The 16,421-nt window shown below is 40.2% G+C and overlaps 1 protein-coding gene across 3 annotated transcripts in view; it reads right to left on the bottom strand.

The window, feature by feature from the left end:
- The window catches only part of RALGAPB (Ral GTPase activating protein non-catalytic subunit beta), a 65,489-nt gene that overhangs the window by 35,427 nt on the left and 13,641 nt on the right, over positions 1–16,421 (bottom strand). For 2 of the 3 annotated variants that reach the window (XM_055721918.1, XM_055721919.1), the window contains exons 5-10: positions 15,782–15,968; positions 12,517–12,648; positions 11,217–11,395; positions 7,796–7,944; positions 7,469–7,685; positions 319–520 (exon numbers count right to left, since the gene is read on the bottom strand). In XM_055721918.1, the coding sequence (XP_055577893.1) occupies positions 319–520; positions 7,469–7,685; positions 7,796–7,944; positions 11,217–11,395; positions 12,517–12,648; positions 15,782–15,968 (1,066 nt within the window). The remainder of the gene's footprint in view (positions 1–318; positions 521–7,468; positions 7,686–7,795; positions 7,945–11,216; positions 11,396–12,516; positions 12,649–15,781; positions 15,969–16,421) is intronic. The other variant, XM_055721920.1, reaches the window with a different exon arrangement.

Raw genomic sequence — 16,421 nt, 5'->3', positions numbered from 1 at the left:
AGGCAGGAACCTAGCTGGCCATCATCCTAAAGCACTTAGTTTCTTTTGCAGTTCCTTGTTGGAGAACACTTATGTTGTGTGAGGGACTTCCCTTCAACTGAGACTGGAAGAAAACTCAACAAAAACCAACACCATGAGAAGACTAAAGGAAGTCACTATTCTGTTTAGCCAGGAATCCCCACCTACAGCATCTGAAGGCTAACCAGGTTCTTTTGAATTGGCAACACCGGATTCAGACAGTAACTGAATGCCATTTGCCCTGAATTAATTTGCACCATAAAGTTATAGCAATAAAGCAACCGGAAGATAGGTTAGTACCGGGATAGGTAAGCTGGTAATATTTCCTCCCCAGTCTTCTTGCTACAAAATATCCTACACAGTGTCCCACACGCCTCTGCCCTTCCCGCTTCATAGTTGTCTGGGAATTCACTCGCATCAAACATGGGGTTGGAAGCCATTGTGTCTGTGGACATTTGTGATCCTTTCCGGCGAAATTCCACACTAGCTTGAGTTGCTATAGCTGGGAAGAGAAAAAATAGCATTTCACTGTGTGTGTTAACATATATAATAGGCTCATGGGATCCTGGACACAAAGATCACGTCAAATTTAGTAGTTATCATGAAGCTGTTAGTTGACTATATTTGAGCCAGTGTCTCTTGTTTAGAAAGTATTTTTGGGTGTAACTTTTTCTTTATACAGATGACAACAACTGACCTTCACATTCTACAGCCTGTCTCAACTTTCTGCTGGGAAGAGTACACTTACATCCAGTATTAGCTTCCTACCCTCTCTGGAGGACAAGGATCTTCTCTCACCTAGTTCTCATCTCCAGAAAAATGAAGTACCAACTTGCCTTACCACCTTAAATACCAATAAACATTTAGACAGTGTCATTACTGTGACCTCCAAGCAAGTGCTTAATTTTCAGCTAATCTCTCATGCTGTGCTGAACACCAACCTGTTTTGATCCAATTTTGTTGTATAAACGTACTTATTAAAAAAATTCTAAAAATGCATATCAGAAAAAGAAGTTTGCTGAAACCTGCTCTCCTGACTTCGTCCCCCTCTCCTCACATGACCACTGCAATTGCCAAATCAACCTGAGGTTAGACAGCCTCCAGACCACAGCTACCAGAGAGGCTGGCCCTCTCCTACTCCCTGTCCCACAATACGCTCCACAGAAGTCTCTGAGCCCACTGTTACCTATATGGGATGTGGCTCTGTCAAGCTTTGTGCTGCCTGCTCCCCGCAGGAGGGTTCTACCAGCCCAAGCCAGTTAACTTCACGTCTTTCTACAGAGATTTCTGGTCCCCCTTTCACACTATCAGTATCACATGCATACAATGCAGGAGGCTACTTGCTTTGCTGGCTTCATCCTTTCTTCCAGGAGGGCAATCCAAAAAAAAAATAAAATAAAATATTGCTCTCAATGTGATTTTTTTTCCCCGCTCCTTCGTTTTTCTTTTTCCTTTGACAAGTTCACCCTTGGATTACTAACAGCATAAAGAGCACTTTCCTTTTTATTTTTTAGCTAAGACTATACTGATTTTCAAAACTTTTATAAGCTACAAAGCACAACAGATAAAGTGTGCTTCTAAATGAATCACACCAATGTAGTTCTATCAGTACCAGAGAACCTCCTCTATCTCAAGCCTGGGACACTGGGGAAAATGAGGTTCACAATCAGTCTTGCAAACAGAGGCCCATTAACACTTTGACAGTTGGAACACTTGTTAATTTACAGATGCGGGTTTGTTTGTTTTATTTTTTAAAGGAAACGTCCTTATGATAAGTGCCTACTCTTCGGTTTTTGCCTTTAAATTCATCATTTAACCTATTATTACCTTGCAAATTTTCATGACATAAGTAACAAATAAGCACAAATCTTTATGCATCTTCCCATGAGCCATTTTTTGTCCTAAATAAGCTATCCAGCAATATATTGTAGTTGGAAAAAAACACTACATGCACAATGCATACAAATCAAACACTAGGTCTGTAAAATAAGCTTTAAGTAAAAAAAAAACCAAAAAACAAACCATGGTTAGTGCAAAGTCCTGAAACTCATGACATGATCACAGACTAAAGTACAGAAAAGATGGGACTGATTCAGGCAGATTAATTTGCTTTTGCCAACAATCTTCCCCATTCAAAAACACACACAAAAAGATTACTTGTCTTTTTCAAGTAAAAGTGCAAAAGCTACAAGAGACAATGAGAATGAATTTACAAATAAAATATGGGATTATGGAAAAAGAAAAGCATGACCGCAATTAAGGAAAAGCTACTGGTTCCTACTTACAAGATTTATAAGAAAGAAGAATTTGGATAAAAGATGCTGCAAGATAATAGAAATAAAATGGAAACAAATCAAAGGACAGCAGTAGTTATAAAATACTTTTAAGATGGTGAAATTGTAATATAAGTTAAGAAGCTTTTAGCTTTTTTAAAAAATAGATTAAAAGCTTTATGATACAGCAAGCTCGTTAAACACATAGGAAATTGGCATTCAGGTCCAAAATTATGGCTTTGAAAGTACCATGCAAAACAATGAACAAAAAGTTACAAAATACTACCAAGATTTGGAGCTGTTCATATCAGTGTACATCAGTTCTTTAAAAGGATGTATTAACCCTTCCCAGCTCAAGTACATTTCCCTATGTTGCACTGTATATGGAGTATACCCTAGGCTATCCTAAGGCTTCCTTGACTTGGGGTACGTCTTGTAGTAGGAACATTACTTACCTGCAGAGTCTCCTCACAGCAATATCTTGCTTCCAAACCATGAATTCCTGACGGTGTTACAGCTCCATCTTCCCTAAGGCAAGTTACTAACAACCAGGATACCCAAGCATACCTCCCCTGATCACCAGTTCAATCAGTAATCTTCTGAAGCAGAAGGCAGAACACTACCAGAAATATCATCGTCTCAAAAACAATCTCCAGAAAAAGAAGAGAGGAAAGGCTCCTGCAGCCAGGTACCAGGAGAGAGTGCCACCACCTCTTAACAGCTGCTTGTTTGAATGTGCAGGGTCAGATCAAGACCTGTGACCAAGCCCCTCAGCAACACTCAGCATGGCCCTAACCAAGCCTTCTCATAGTTTGCTCCTAGACCTGCAGAAATACTCTTTGGGACATTAATATTAGTGACAGAGCCAGAAGAGATGAGGTTAAAACTATACCCCAAGACTGCCCCACTGCCAACAGCACCTGGGCGATACCAGCAACCCACCTAGGTGAGACTCCTTCAGCTGCTATAAAACACACAGCTGGCAGGCTTATGACTGTCTTCTTTTGGTACAAGGATTAACAGTGAGCCCCTCAGACTGGAAGACTCAGTTGCTGAAATTCTGGCATGAGGTATTAATGAGTTTCTTCCAATTCTCACAAGTTGTTGAGGACAGCAACTAACATCAGCATGCAGTGTATGGCCAAGCTTGTCTAACTGAAGCACATCCTGACAATGAAATTACAGTTGGCACATGTACACAAACCCCAGAGCTGTCATATTCAGGGTTAACTTCACAAAGGCTTCATAGATAATTTCATATGAAGGAGTTTTCTGCAGTACCAATCATAGGGAGCAATTTATGCTACACTAACAGCTAAATAAGTACCATGCAGCCATCTAATTCTAAAGACATCAGCAGGATCCAACTCCTTTCAAACCAACTATGCATCTTCAAACACATTTTTTCCTCTCTCACCATAATACAGAGTAATGTTTGTTATCTGCCTGCTAGAAAGCCATAAAGCTCCCCCAACAAGGTCTCAGTGCAGAAACTAAAACGTGATATAGGACACTTGAGGCACAGAAGTATTACACCAACGATGACACGATCGCTGTTTTGCTTCAGAATCCAAACACCACCACAAGACTGTCTTGAAGGACAGGACTCAAAGAGCAAACAGGAAGACTGCCTTCCAGGTAATAAACTCTATCAATACTCAAGTCAGTACAACAGATGACCTCCAGCAAATCCTGTGGGAGAGAACAATTCTCTCTCTTCCCAAACAGAGACAGACAAAACCACAGCAACCACAAATGTGAAACACCAACAATTACCCTGAACCATGCAAGGGTTGGTACAAAACGTTTACCAATGAAGGTGACAGAAGATTGAACAATAGTGGGGCAGCAGTTACACCGACAGAATCAGAAAAGAGCTGAGGCTAGAGGGGACCTCTGGTGATAATACTGTCAGCCCCTGGGCAAAGCAGGGTCAAGCAGAGCAAGTTTGGTTACACCTCCATCCATCCAGATATTTTTCATCTCAGAACCTACAAGAAATTGCATATTTGTTCCACCAGTCATTTTTCTTTACTTCCTTTTTGGAGGTTAAATAGTTCAAGTAGTAAGATGTGTAAGGCTCCAGGACAAGGAGAAAAGCAAGGGTAGACAGGTACTCATTCACATCAGCCTGAATCAACTGCTCTTTACATCCTAAAGCTCATCAAAAAGACCTGTGTTGCAACATGGCAGAAGGACAATATGCTAGTCATGTGAATCAGCAGGGTTCATTTTAAAGAACTGAACTACTTTCTGAACTAGAACTTGGGAATGCAGCTCATCCAACATATTGGTTGGCACTCACATTTAGCTCATGAATACCTCTTTAGAAATCATGTCATATGGGTGCTCATTGAGAACGCATCACATGACAGAAGAGGAATGAGAAACACACACTAGAAAATGCAGTGTTCCAGAAAGGTGTCCCGGGGAAGGGGATCTCTCTGCAGGACCAAGGAGCAATCTGTGTCAAGGTATTTCACCTCTTCCTTTCTCAAAGTGGTCCTCAGTCCTTCAGCCAGCAACAAAATAGAGAAATCCTAACAGACAGCTATGACCGAATAAGTTCTTAACTGCATGGCATTGAAACAAATTGAACATTAGGAAGTTTTAAAGCTGTTGAGATCTTATACAGCTGCAGTCCCAGACCTAAAAGAAAAACAGAGCGTGTGGGCCAGTGGGAGACAACACTACATGGCAAAGCTGATTTTAAGTGCATAAACTGCCCAATCATAAAATATTTAAAGCATCCCTAAAAATAATTACATTTCCTGAGACTAATGCAAAGATTACCAACAGCAGTGTCAAACATAGTAAGCACATTCAAGCTAGTGGCAAAAGCGTTACTCTACTAGACTACAGAGGACAGCAGATGGACCATGAGACACAGATATAGCCAACCTGCAGCCAAAAAGAAGCAGATTTCTTTTTGTCCTCTCTCCTAATGGCAGGGATTGTGGCAGCTCATTGTCCCCTCTCTCTGCTGCCATCTTTCTTCAAGCCATATCTATATCGGGTAGCATAGGGAGACACAGGCAGATGGGCACAACATGCAGGTCTGATTATCACTGATGGGCCCCACTTTGTGTGATGGAGGGGAACCACAGTACACAATCCTCCTGGCCCACCTCATAAGTCCAGCACAGTACCTCCTGCCTTACACTGTTCAAGGAGGAAAAGACTTCACCTGGAGGCATCACGCTTCACAGATCAGACTCCCAGAACAGAAGCTTTTCAGTTTGGACTTAAACCTGATGTAAAAGGTACTGATGCTTCAAGTCAATAGAAACTGCAGGAGCCTAGCCCTTTACAAGTCTTATAACATTTTCCCACCTAAAGGAAAGGCTAGGCAAAAGGATTTATACAAAAGGATTAATCAGGCAATTGGACTTTGGCACGTCTCTACTGTTTCAGCACTATGGGTCCACCTTCAGTTTGCTCTCCTTCTGATAGCCTGCCACAGAGTTGCTGTGACCAGTACTTTACACAGCAGTAACAACACTCACAGCATCCTGGAAGGGCAGAAAACACTGCACTGAATTCTGTAAGTTAATTCCATCTTACAAATTGCTAGAAAATCAGGACATAACACAGCCAGTTTTCTGGGTCTCCATCAACGTTTCCCTTGGATCTACTGCTACTAATGAACGGCAGAATGCGTGACATGCAAAAACTGCTCTTACTATGGACAGCTCTGAAGGGCATGGAGGAGGAACAGAATCTAGTGATTTCCAAATAGTTGTTTTAGTTTTCAGGGAGCTAGTTAAGTCCCTTTGTAAGGCTACCAATATGACAATTTTCTGACTGCTGTTAGGAGACCTAAGACACTGCACATATAAACAGAAGGCCCTGGAACCCCTTTCAAAGAAATCAAATCATTTTGATTTTGGATGACTGTGTACTTCTGCTAGGATCATAACACCTCTGTTTACAGCTGACACTGTACAGCACCTCAGCTGACATCCTTTTCAGGTCAAGCACCTCATCAAAACTGCTCAAGATACAAGTTATGTTAAAATTAACACGATCCAATCAATCTGAAAAGCATTAGATACAGAAATACATTAGCTGCATATGGAACTGAACACACCCTCAAATTACGCCTTACTCCTTCCTAAGCTCAGTTATTTTCCTACTAATGCCACATGGGCCTTTTACAGAGGGACTTGAATCTCCTGCCACAAAAATCCATGACTGAACTCTTTCAAAAACCATGTGCTGCGTACCTAAAAATATCTTTCACAGATCCCAAATCCTAAACCCATTGCGTCCAACAGGGATTTGTAACAAAACAAACAAGGAAGATCATCAGTTTTAACTTCTGCTGTCAAGTCCCACTATAAACCCAACTTGCTACAACAAATCTCTTCCTCCTATTTTTCTTACTTAGGCCAGCGAGCTCTTAATAGATAGATCTCTTGAAAGAATTTAGCAGACATTCAAAATATTACATGAAGAACAGGAAAAACACAAAGGAAAGTTTATTATTTCCTGAATATTATCTCCAAAAGGAAGAAGAGTGCTTAAAAGCATCCTCTCTGAGCAGAGCACATTAATTCTGCCATCACGTATCAAAACATCTAACATCTAAATTTGAGCAAAGCATAGGAGACTAAATCTAGCAGCTAAAGACTGAAGACAACCAAAGTATTGGGCCATATATGGAAACATGTAGCAACTGTCACTGAAAGGCAGCAACTTCACTATTTTAAGGACATCTGTTTTCATAACACACTCCAAAAAGAAGCAGAAGTACCACTTTGTGCAGCATCTGAAGTGATGTTTGACAATTTTTCAAACACTGAAGAGGCATTATAAAAAGCTGCTATTACTCAGAGATACTCAAGCACATTTCAAATTATGAAGTGGACCCTTATCACATTATTTCCTTCACTTAATAAAATTTTCCCCACTAGCATAATTGGAACTGCCATACTTGTTACAGCAAGGGAGAGTTTAATAATAAAAAGTGAATTTTTTAAATTTTAAAGCCCCCAGACACCTGCTTGGCTAATAACAGGTGCTGTCTCAGCTGGGAGGGGTTAACCACAATACAGCACTTCAGATTATTTTTTTTTTTGGTTGGTTGTTTTTTGATTATGCATATGTTAATCTTGCAGGTAGGAAATGTTATAGAACAAGGAAATAGTGTACATATATTTTTCAGTAATATTTACCAGTCATGCTGCTGTCTCTGTTTATTCCATTATGAAGTTTACAGTGAACAAATGCTGCATCAAATAACCACGATCCAAAGAGGTTCAAGATGCTGTTAACCTTTGGCCTGCGAGGAGCTGGTAGTGGCCGTGGCTCGGAACTTGTCTGGTTTGGGCTAGAGAGTGGCGAAGTAGAGGAGGGTTGGTGCTGCGCTTTTGAAGCATGTGCAGTAGTTATCTATTTGAACAGAAGAATATATCAGCTCCCAGATACAAGGAAATTACTTCTTCTAATCGAGGAAGCTACCAAAAGGGTCAGCTACTTAAACACAGGATATGAAATCTTACAGTGCTGGTTTTCATTGTTGCTTTATTCACAGTCACTGCCCGATGCCTTCGGTTATGGGGTGGAGTGGTGTTAACAGCAGCGTTCTGGGGCATACTCAGCCTATTTACTGGTGTGGGTGGTGCACTATCTGACCGGGGTCGTGAAATGCCTGCAGATCAAGAAATAAAGCAAGCTTTCAGCAAGAATTCCATACACTTACACACAGCAGCCCAGTTAGTAAACATCTGGGCCTTCCGTAAATAACACTGTCTTTCCCCCCTGCCCCTCCAAAACAACAGCAGTAAGAAAAACATCTTTCCCCTTTTACTATTAACAGAAATAAATGCACAAGCAAAAGAAAACCCCATTTACATTAGATAAGCAAACGATTAAAAAACACCAAAGAATCCCACACCTTAAGAATATGGGAAACAGCGCACGGAAGGACCAAGTCGAGAAGCAGGCAGAGGGAAAGGGGCAAGGTTCATTTGCCAAAACCAAGTTAACAGCTCATTCCTGCCAAAATTCAGATGCCTCTCACCTTTGCCTTTCTTTTCCACCCACATCTCCTACACCCCATTCTGAGACATCCCTAAGATGTCTGACCCTTTAAAGCCAATTTAGCTCACTAAATTAAGATGAAACCCATCCACCATGCAGTTTTCTGCTAGTCTGGCAAGCTGAATCTGCTTGCTAAACAGTCAAATACTAAGTCAGGACAAGAGATAGGGTAAGACAGTAGAACAAGCTATAATTTTTCTGGCAGCAACAGGACATTAGATAAGCCTTTACCCAGCTCCAGGGAAATACTTGTGGTGCATAAACCTACTCTTCCCAATCAGAATCAGAAGCAACTAGCCCTCTGCAAAATTTGAAGTGACAAACACCACCTCTTCCCATTTTAATGAAAGTCACCACTCTCACATCCAATTTGAAAAATTAAGGGTGGAATTGCAGTGTGCTTGAAGATTTGGACACAGATTCTTTCGACCATGTTAAAGCATACAAGTACTTTTCATAACACATTATGGAACAACTATTAGTGTTACACCTCACACGTAACAACCATTAGTGTTACACTCCACACAGACAGCAGAGTGTCAACTATGAAACTTACTGATTTGGTACAGTTTTTTGGAAAAAAAGGATGCAGCATTTTGCCAAACACACACATGTAGGAATATGTCAGGCAGTGCAAGATGAACGCCATGTGCTTTGGCACTTGGCTTAGAAGGCAATGAGATCTCCTGTTAGTCTTAGCTGAAGGGGTCCACATTGCAGCTCTGAAGTCTGCCTGAGCCCACTCACATCCACAGCTACAGCCTGAATTTAATTTCACCAAAAGCTCTCCTGTGCCCAAGTGCATCATAGTCTGCAGTCTTTGCCTGTGAACTACCATCACCGTAGGTGTTTCATCTTGCTACATGAGATCTTCAGAGGTTTGAAGTCTCTGATTCAACATCCTATGTGAAGTTCATGTAGACAGCAAAGCTCCTGGCATGCTTACCAGGAGAGTTTGGCCTGCCAGGGGACCACAGAAGCACTCCACAGCCAGTCAGTGTGGAAGACTCCAATGCCCAATATAGTCACATACCCCTGCCACTGCATCCAGGCAAGGAGTTGTGTATGTGATCACCGTTGGGAATGGAGTTTCAGGCACCCAGATGCAGAACACAAAAAGGACTACCACACCATTAGTGAGTTAAAAGTCTCAGATAAGAAGCCCAGACTATTTTTAAGGTCCAAGAGGAATTCACTGCAACAGCCATCTCAGCAAAGGTGCATGCACTGTGCAAAGCTAACAGAGGCTTCTTCCTCTGCCTCCACTGCAAGATGGCCCCTTCACAAGTCTTACATTACAAACTGTTTTCTTCACTGTAAATTAATTATCAATCACACTTTCACAAAACCTCTGGATATAGCATGGTTTTCCTCAATACATACTCAATTTAACAGGTTTTTTTTTTTAAATTCAATTCAGTTTTCACAGCCAATAAAAGACACTTCAGAGGAACACCTTCTACCAATGCTCAGTTGGAACTTTTCTTTTTTGTTTAAATTGTTTCAGTGCAGAATGCCAAATCCTATTATCATAAGTAAGAAGACAGAGTTTGACGGAGTAACACAAGGAGGTTGTTTTCGTAAGATTAGGCCACATACTGCCTATATAGAATCCTCCTTTAACAAATCATGATATAATTTGACAGACTACTGAATATTTTGTGTTACATCTGTTACAAGTAAAATGTGATCATTAAAATTCCTTAAAATTGGTGGCAAGACATGTGGAAGAACAGCGGACACAAGAGGCTTCAAAGTTCAATACTACAGCTTAAGAAAAATTTTTGTTTGCTCTTTTACATCACTGTAACTTTTTTAACAAAGCTACTTCTACAAAAGTGAAATCTACAGTGACAAAAAGTTGTTTGCAATGGGGAATAGGGTACTGATGAACCTTCTCCTTGCAATATTTTTAAGAAACAAAGAATGTATTTCTGGTAAAAAGGATCAGAATCTTGTAATTCAGTGAGACAAGAGACACTGAAGATGCTTTGCTTAAAAGGACTAAACCATTCAGGTTTTTAAAAAGACAAACAGGATGTAAAAGCTGTCAGTAATTCCACAGCCAATTTTTTTTCTGAACAGTTTACGTATCTGCTCAAGTCTTTTGCAGTCTCACATCAGCTCGCACTTCTGACAGATGACAACATTTGTTTGCATACATTTAAGCAAAAAAGCAGTAGGAGACAGGCAGCTCTACAGAGTTTACAATAGCATGTTTTCTCTGAGTAATTTTTAATAAGTCTGAAGCATACCAACAATAACACTTTAGATTTCAGGTGCTATATGGTGTTACTTAAAATTCACCAGTCAGTGCTTACATCTACTTTACCTTTCAGCTAAATCTGAGCTACTCAGTTACCATTACACAGAGAAACAGAGCTTTTCTTCTCAGCAGTACTAATGACTCACTAATTGTAAACCATGTGAAACTGGCACTTGTAATATAAAGATCTGAAAATAACAGTCAAAATTCAGCACCTTCTGAAAACAGGCATCACACAGAGGTGTTCCCACAAAGTTTATAAATACAGTGGCCAGCCCTCACAACACACTAAAAGTGTAACACTTGCATTGTTGATTACATGAAAAAAAGAAAGCTGCCTTGTTTGGGGAAGGGACAGCCGGTTTTATTTTGGACTTCAGATTTATCATTTTGTTTTGCATTTGAAACTAAGGTCATCAACTTTGCGCATTCAAGTATCACTATTGTGTATGCAGATGGTTATTTGAAAGTGACCTGAGGTCCCTTCCTTATTCATTCCAGGATACACCTGCAAATGATAAATTGTTATGGCTGTATCTATGGAGAAGACAGATTTAAAGGGAATAAATTAAGTTACTATTCCTAGCTATCCACAGGTAAGACAAAAACATTACCTAGGAATGCATCCACTAAACAGCTGATCCCACGCATGGCACGAAAGAATATTTGAGGCAGATGTTTAAGGCAGGGGTACTGATTCAGTTCTTGAGTCATCCCACTCACATTCAGAAACTGCTCCTGAAATTTGGGGGTAGAGCTAATAATGGCTGGGTTACTCAAATCCACAGGATTACTGCAAACAAAAAGAACAAAATATATTTCAGTCAGTTTAAGAATGGCTGTTAGGATTCTAAAAATACTTCATATAACAGTCTAAGACGTTTAAATAACACATCCAGTACCAATGCATTTTTAGCTGTTACTATCACAGGAAGTCAGTTTTCGCTTTCTGTGTTGGCAGTACTTAATTGCCTTCACTTCAAAAGTTACCCAGATATACTTAATTTTAAGATCCAAGGAACCAGAGCACACACTTGATAATATTACTGCAACTGTGGGATTATTCTAATTACTTTTGATGTCTTTTGAACTCAGTTTAAGAGGTTTTTACACGGCCAAAATTATTTTTAAAAGGTAAGCAATTAATTAAATATTGCCAGTAAACAGTGACAAGAAAGGGATGGGTTATAAAAGTTTGACCAATTTTTCCCAAGCGATTCAAATCCTGTAACAGCAATTCCAGATTTGAAGAGTAAGAGTACTTGTGATGTTACCATCACAAATGCAGAAAAACAGAGTTTTTGTAGTTATTTAGAAGTAGACTTTGAACAGTCTAACTTTTATCTAGCTTTAATTAGTAAATAACATTTTAGATGAAAAGTTTAATATTCTGGCCATTCAGAAGATTAATGCAATGCCATTCTCAAGAATCTTTGAAAACAAGCATGCCACTTAGTTCAGTCGTGTATTTTAGGAAAAATAACATGGATGTTTAAAATTAACTGTATAGCTTTCTTCATAAAAACAAAGATACATTCATTTTTAACATAATTTTCTGTAGGTTAAATATAACACTCTGGACAATAAATGGAAGCAGTACACATCTCTTGGAGCTATTGTTCTGCTTTTCCTGTTTGCTACCTCTGAGAAACAAAATTGTATTGAAGTCCTGTTTTTCAGATCCTCCAAAATGCCAAATAGCTAAAAACTTTTTAATTAAATGAACCGGTTTACATTCTCAAAGAGTCAAAGAGTTTAAAGTTGAACTCACAGCCTTGCCCTGAACTGCTGCAGGGCACTGGTACAAGTTTCTTGCACTTCATTCAGCTATCTCCAGAGAAATTTTTCATTTGTCATGCAGATTTATAGAAATGATGCAAGAATACAAACAATGGATGGCTGTAATTACAATACCTCAGCATATGTAAAAAGCGAAACCAAGTTTGTGCAACACACTCATTATCCATTTCAGGAGGAATCAGACCAGCATCTTCATCAGGAATTTTAAACGGAGGAAACGAAGGTCCGTATGTAAAACGCAGCAATCTAGAAAGCAAGTCAAGACAGATCTGTCATTCAGTTAATACTCCTCAAAAATTTAACAGTGCATTCGAGCCACAAAGGAATGAGCAGTCCACAGATGAGCCCACAAGCAACAATGCAACATCCCAACTTTTCCTAGAGATCCCCATTTTACAGTCATTTAGCAGTCTTAAAGGTTTGAAGGGTACATGCCTTGGAGCTTGCCCAAATGTCCAACCAAATCAAAAAATTGTTAAGTCATAACACCCTATAGCAGCTCTCCCATCTGTCTACCCAGGGGTGTTACCAATTAACAGCAGCACGTGCATAACTGACAAGATGCTACATAAGGAGGGGGAATGATAATGGAATTTAAGCCTTTATCCTCAAGGCTTGTTAAAGCATTCAATGACACCAGCAAGTCACATTAGGTTACAGGTCTAAATTCCAAGTTACTGGTGACTTAAAATTTACACCAGCACACTGAGCAACACTCGATGCCATCCTACAAGTAGCATGGGGTTTACAATCCACAGAGTAGCCAGCTCTTCCACAAAGATACACTATGTTTTGCAGAAGCTGGGAGTTGCAGAACACTGAAGAGCGAGCCCGGAGAGGGCTTCGCAGCAATGCAATGTCATGAGGATAATAGCTTAGATAAACTGAGATCTTTCTCTGGAAGTGCTATAACTACCTGACCAGTCACCAATAAGCTGCACTGAGCCACTGCTGTCTGATTTGACCCCTGGTCATCCCCAGCTTTGCAAACTTAAGAGATCAATTTCCCTGATCAATATAACCTTGGTGTTCCCTAAAAGGATGGAAGAGATCCAAATTGCACTTCCTCAATACCCTAGAATTCCTAGAAATCAGGTTTTTTCCTAAGGTAAACTCACTTTTAGCACCATCTTTTGCTTCATGTCCTTATTTCAAAGCTTAAGTTGCTTGTAATGGACAAGAAACGTCCCATTAGTCATTGCCCACTTATAAAGCCATATAGATTTGTAGAGATAAGGGCATTACAACAAAGAGAAAGCGGAGGAGAGCAAAAGTGTAACTTTGGATTTAGAGGCCAGCTGTAAATAGGCTGAATTACAGTCTTCCACTTCCCCCAGCACTGGGCACCACAGTAACTTGCAGCTAACTAACGCAAAAAACACTCAAAGTGTGTTTAGAATCACAGTCTACCACAGTAACTAGCTTGGACAGAAAAGTAAATGAACTTTAGGACATGAGGCCTTCTTCAGGTCCAAACCAGAAATACACACACCTGTACCAGGCAGTAACTGCTTTCCAGTATGGCCCAGCACCCATTTACATTAAGTGCCCCAGAGGGATCACCCCATAGAAGACTTTTGCTGAGGTATTACCTAGCTCTGATAAACCCAGAAGAGTCTGGGCAAACCCCATGCAAAGTCATGCCCCCCATCTCTGTTCTGCAGCAGACCGCACTACTTCAATTGTCCCCTTACGAGCTGCAAGAAATCAGTTTTTCAAGGAACATGGCTGAATGCTATCTGAACTTTGGGACATTTTCAATAATGACTGAAAACAGAAATAAATTGTAATCCACACATCCAAGGCAGTTAAAATAGACTTAAAGCACCTTAAATGGGTAAAAATAATATCTACTGGTATAGCAACACAAGTAAGACCCTAGTTTCATCCTGCTATGAAGTCATATCCGTAAGATTAACACTGCACATGTGTACAGATTTCCAAATATAATTTTCCATAGTTTTGAGATGTTCACTCTCAGCTTACTGCTAATAACCCAATACAGAAAACAGTTTACAAAAACAACACTTTTAACTGTTTGAAGCTGGAGCTCCACTGAAGCATTAAAAGTGCAATTTAAAATACCACTGAACTTAAGTTAGCCTCAGAGGAGTTCAGCTTTCTATGCATTAGGCATAAACCAACATTACTGAACAGCAGACTAAAACATTACAGAAAACCTGCAGATTACTATGCATCCACAGAACTAAGACTGTTAGTCAACAGTGGAAGAAAGTGTGGGCATCATGCATGGAGCAGAACACCAATGCACGTGACAGAACTGTTCTTTTCAGATCAGTGAATCAGAAAATATTTTCTGTTATGCAACGTTATATCTAATGAACTAAAAATAGCTAAAGAAATAGGATGGGAAATCCGCAGAACTTGTATTGCAGCTTTATTTCCCGCAGGTTTAACAAGTAGCTGCATAACTTGGAAAAATCCATCCACATTTGGAATTTTGACAGGTAATTTAAAAACAAAAGTTTTTGGATTTAATATAAACCCTAGCAGAAAAGCATACTGTTGAATTTTTCCACAGTGCAGCAATTTTAATAAATCTTTGAACTTCCATAGAAATGGCTATTGGTGTCGCTGGAAGGAAGAGACCCAGATCCCTACTTCTCAACAATTAATTTAGTTCTTTCCTCCAGAAGGCTAAGATGTGTCCTGCAAAGACTGTATACCACAAAGACCACAGTGTTGAGGGTACTGAGACTCCCCTCACCGTTCAGGGCCTTCTACTACAGCCTAACCTCTCCTGCAGCCCACAGAACCCTTCATTGTTCCCATGTCTAGCAGTGCTTGGTACAGATCTCCTCCAACACTCTCTGGAGGAGATTGCCACTGCTCAGAGTAGAGCCTGCAGCCTGCCTCTGGCCCACTGCCTCCCCACTGCCAGGGCACAAGAGCCAGGCAGCTACAGCACACACAGCTCTGCAGGGCAGGAGAGGCAGAGGCGAAGAGCTACCTCAAATAAGCAACGTGCAGTAGTAACAAGCACCTAATATTTTTGGTGGTGACCACTATTAAACATACAGACTATACCGCTACACTAATATTTATGACTCATTATTCACTAGACATGATGAAAGTCACAGTGATGGAGACTAATATACACACACACCATGAAGTATTAAATATCAGATTGATGCCAAGATTTACACAATAACAGAGATGATCCAATTCAGATCTTCACTGGCAGAATGAAGACACACACACAAACAGTAAAAGCCAAGGATACTAGCAAGAGCTCTCACTTTGCTTTGCTCAGTCACTTTTGGATTGCTGCGCCTCCCAAAAATAAACTGTAGAGAAAAGCCACGTATAACAGTGATCATCCCTATATGTGCGTTTGTTTCCATGGGATTTCTCCTACCTGGAAGTAAGGGCACAGATGACCTTGCTCCACTGCTCAACTACTGCAGGGTGATGTCGCCAGTTGGCCACCATCTCTTTGGCAGTTTTCCAGTAAGGTGGTGTTGGAAAGCACCGTGTACAAGCCAGTAACCACACCTCAAACAGCACACCAATTAATTTTTCAGCCAGATTCTCAGCAATACCACCTTATAACAGAAATAAAGCATGCCTTTAGTGAGTATTCAGTCTAAATAACTTCAAATACCTCCCCAAGGAGCTCTCAGTTTAAGTGTGTAAAGATTCTTAAGTCCATTATGTTTTTTTTTATCATTTTTTATTTAAGAGTGATTCCTGATGGCTTCCTATGGCCAGCTACTCTTTTCACAAGATGAAACATAATATATAAAGACAAGCCACATACATGCGTCACCAAGGGACACTGGGAATTCGCTGATCTGAGGCTGTCTTCTATTGCCTTTATCTATATTGATGTCTTTTTTAAAAAAAACAGGTATAAACTGATGATGCTATTTTCCAGTAGGCAGGCCAAACAGCAAGACAATAGGAGCTTCAGTGAAACAAGCAGGGAATAACATCGTCTGAAACCATTCACCATGAACTGGTCCTGTACAGATCACTGTTCTGCAAAACTATGTTTA

The sequence above is a fragment of the Falco cherrug genome, chromosome 10, assembly GCF_023634085.1.
Source record: "Falco cherrug isolate bFalChe1 chromosome 10, bFalChe1.pri, whole genome shotgun sequence".
Classification (NCBI taxonomy): Eukaryota; Metazoa; Chordata; class Aves; order Falconiformes; family Falconidae; genus Falco; species Falco cherrug.
This window is presented reverse-complemented; position numbering and strand designations above follow the sequence as displayed.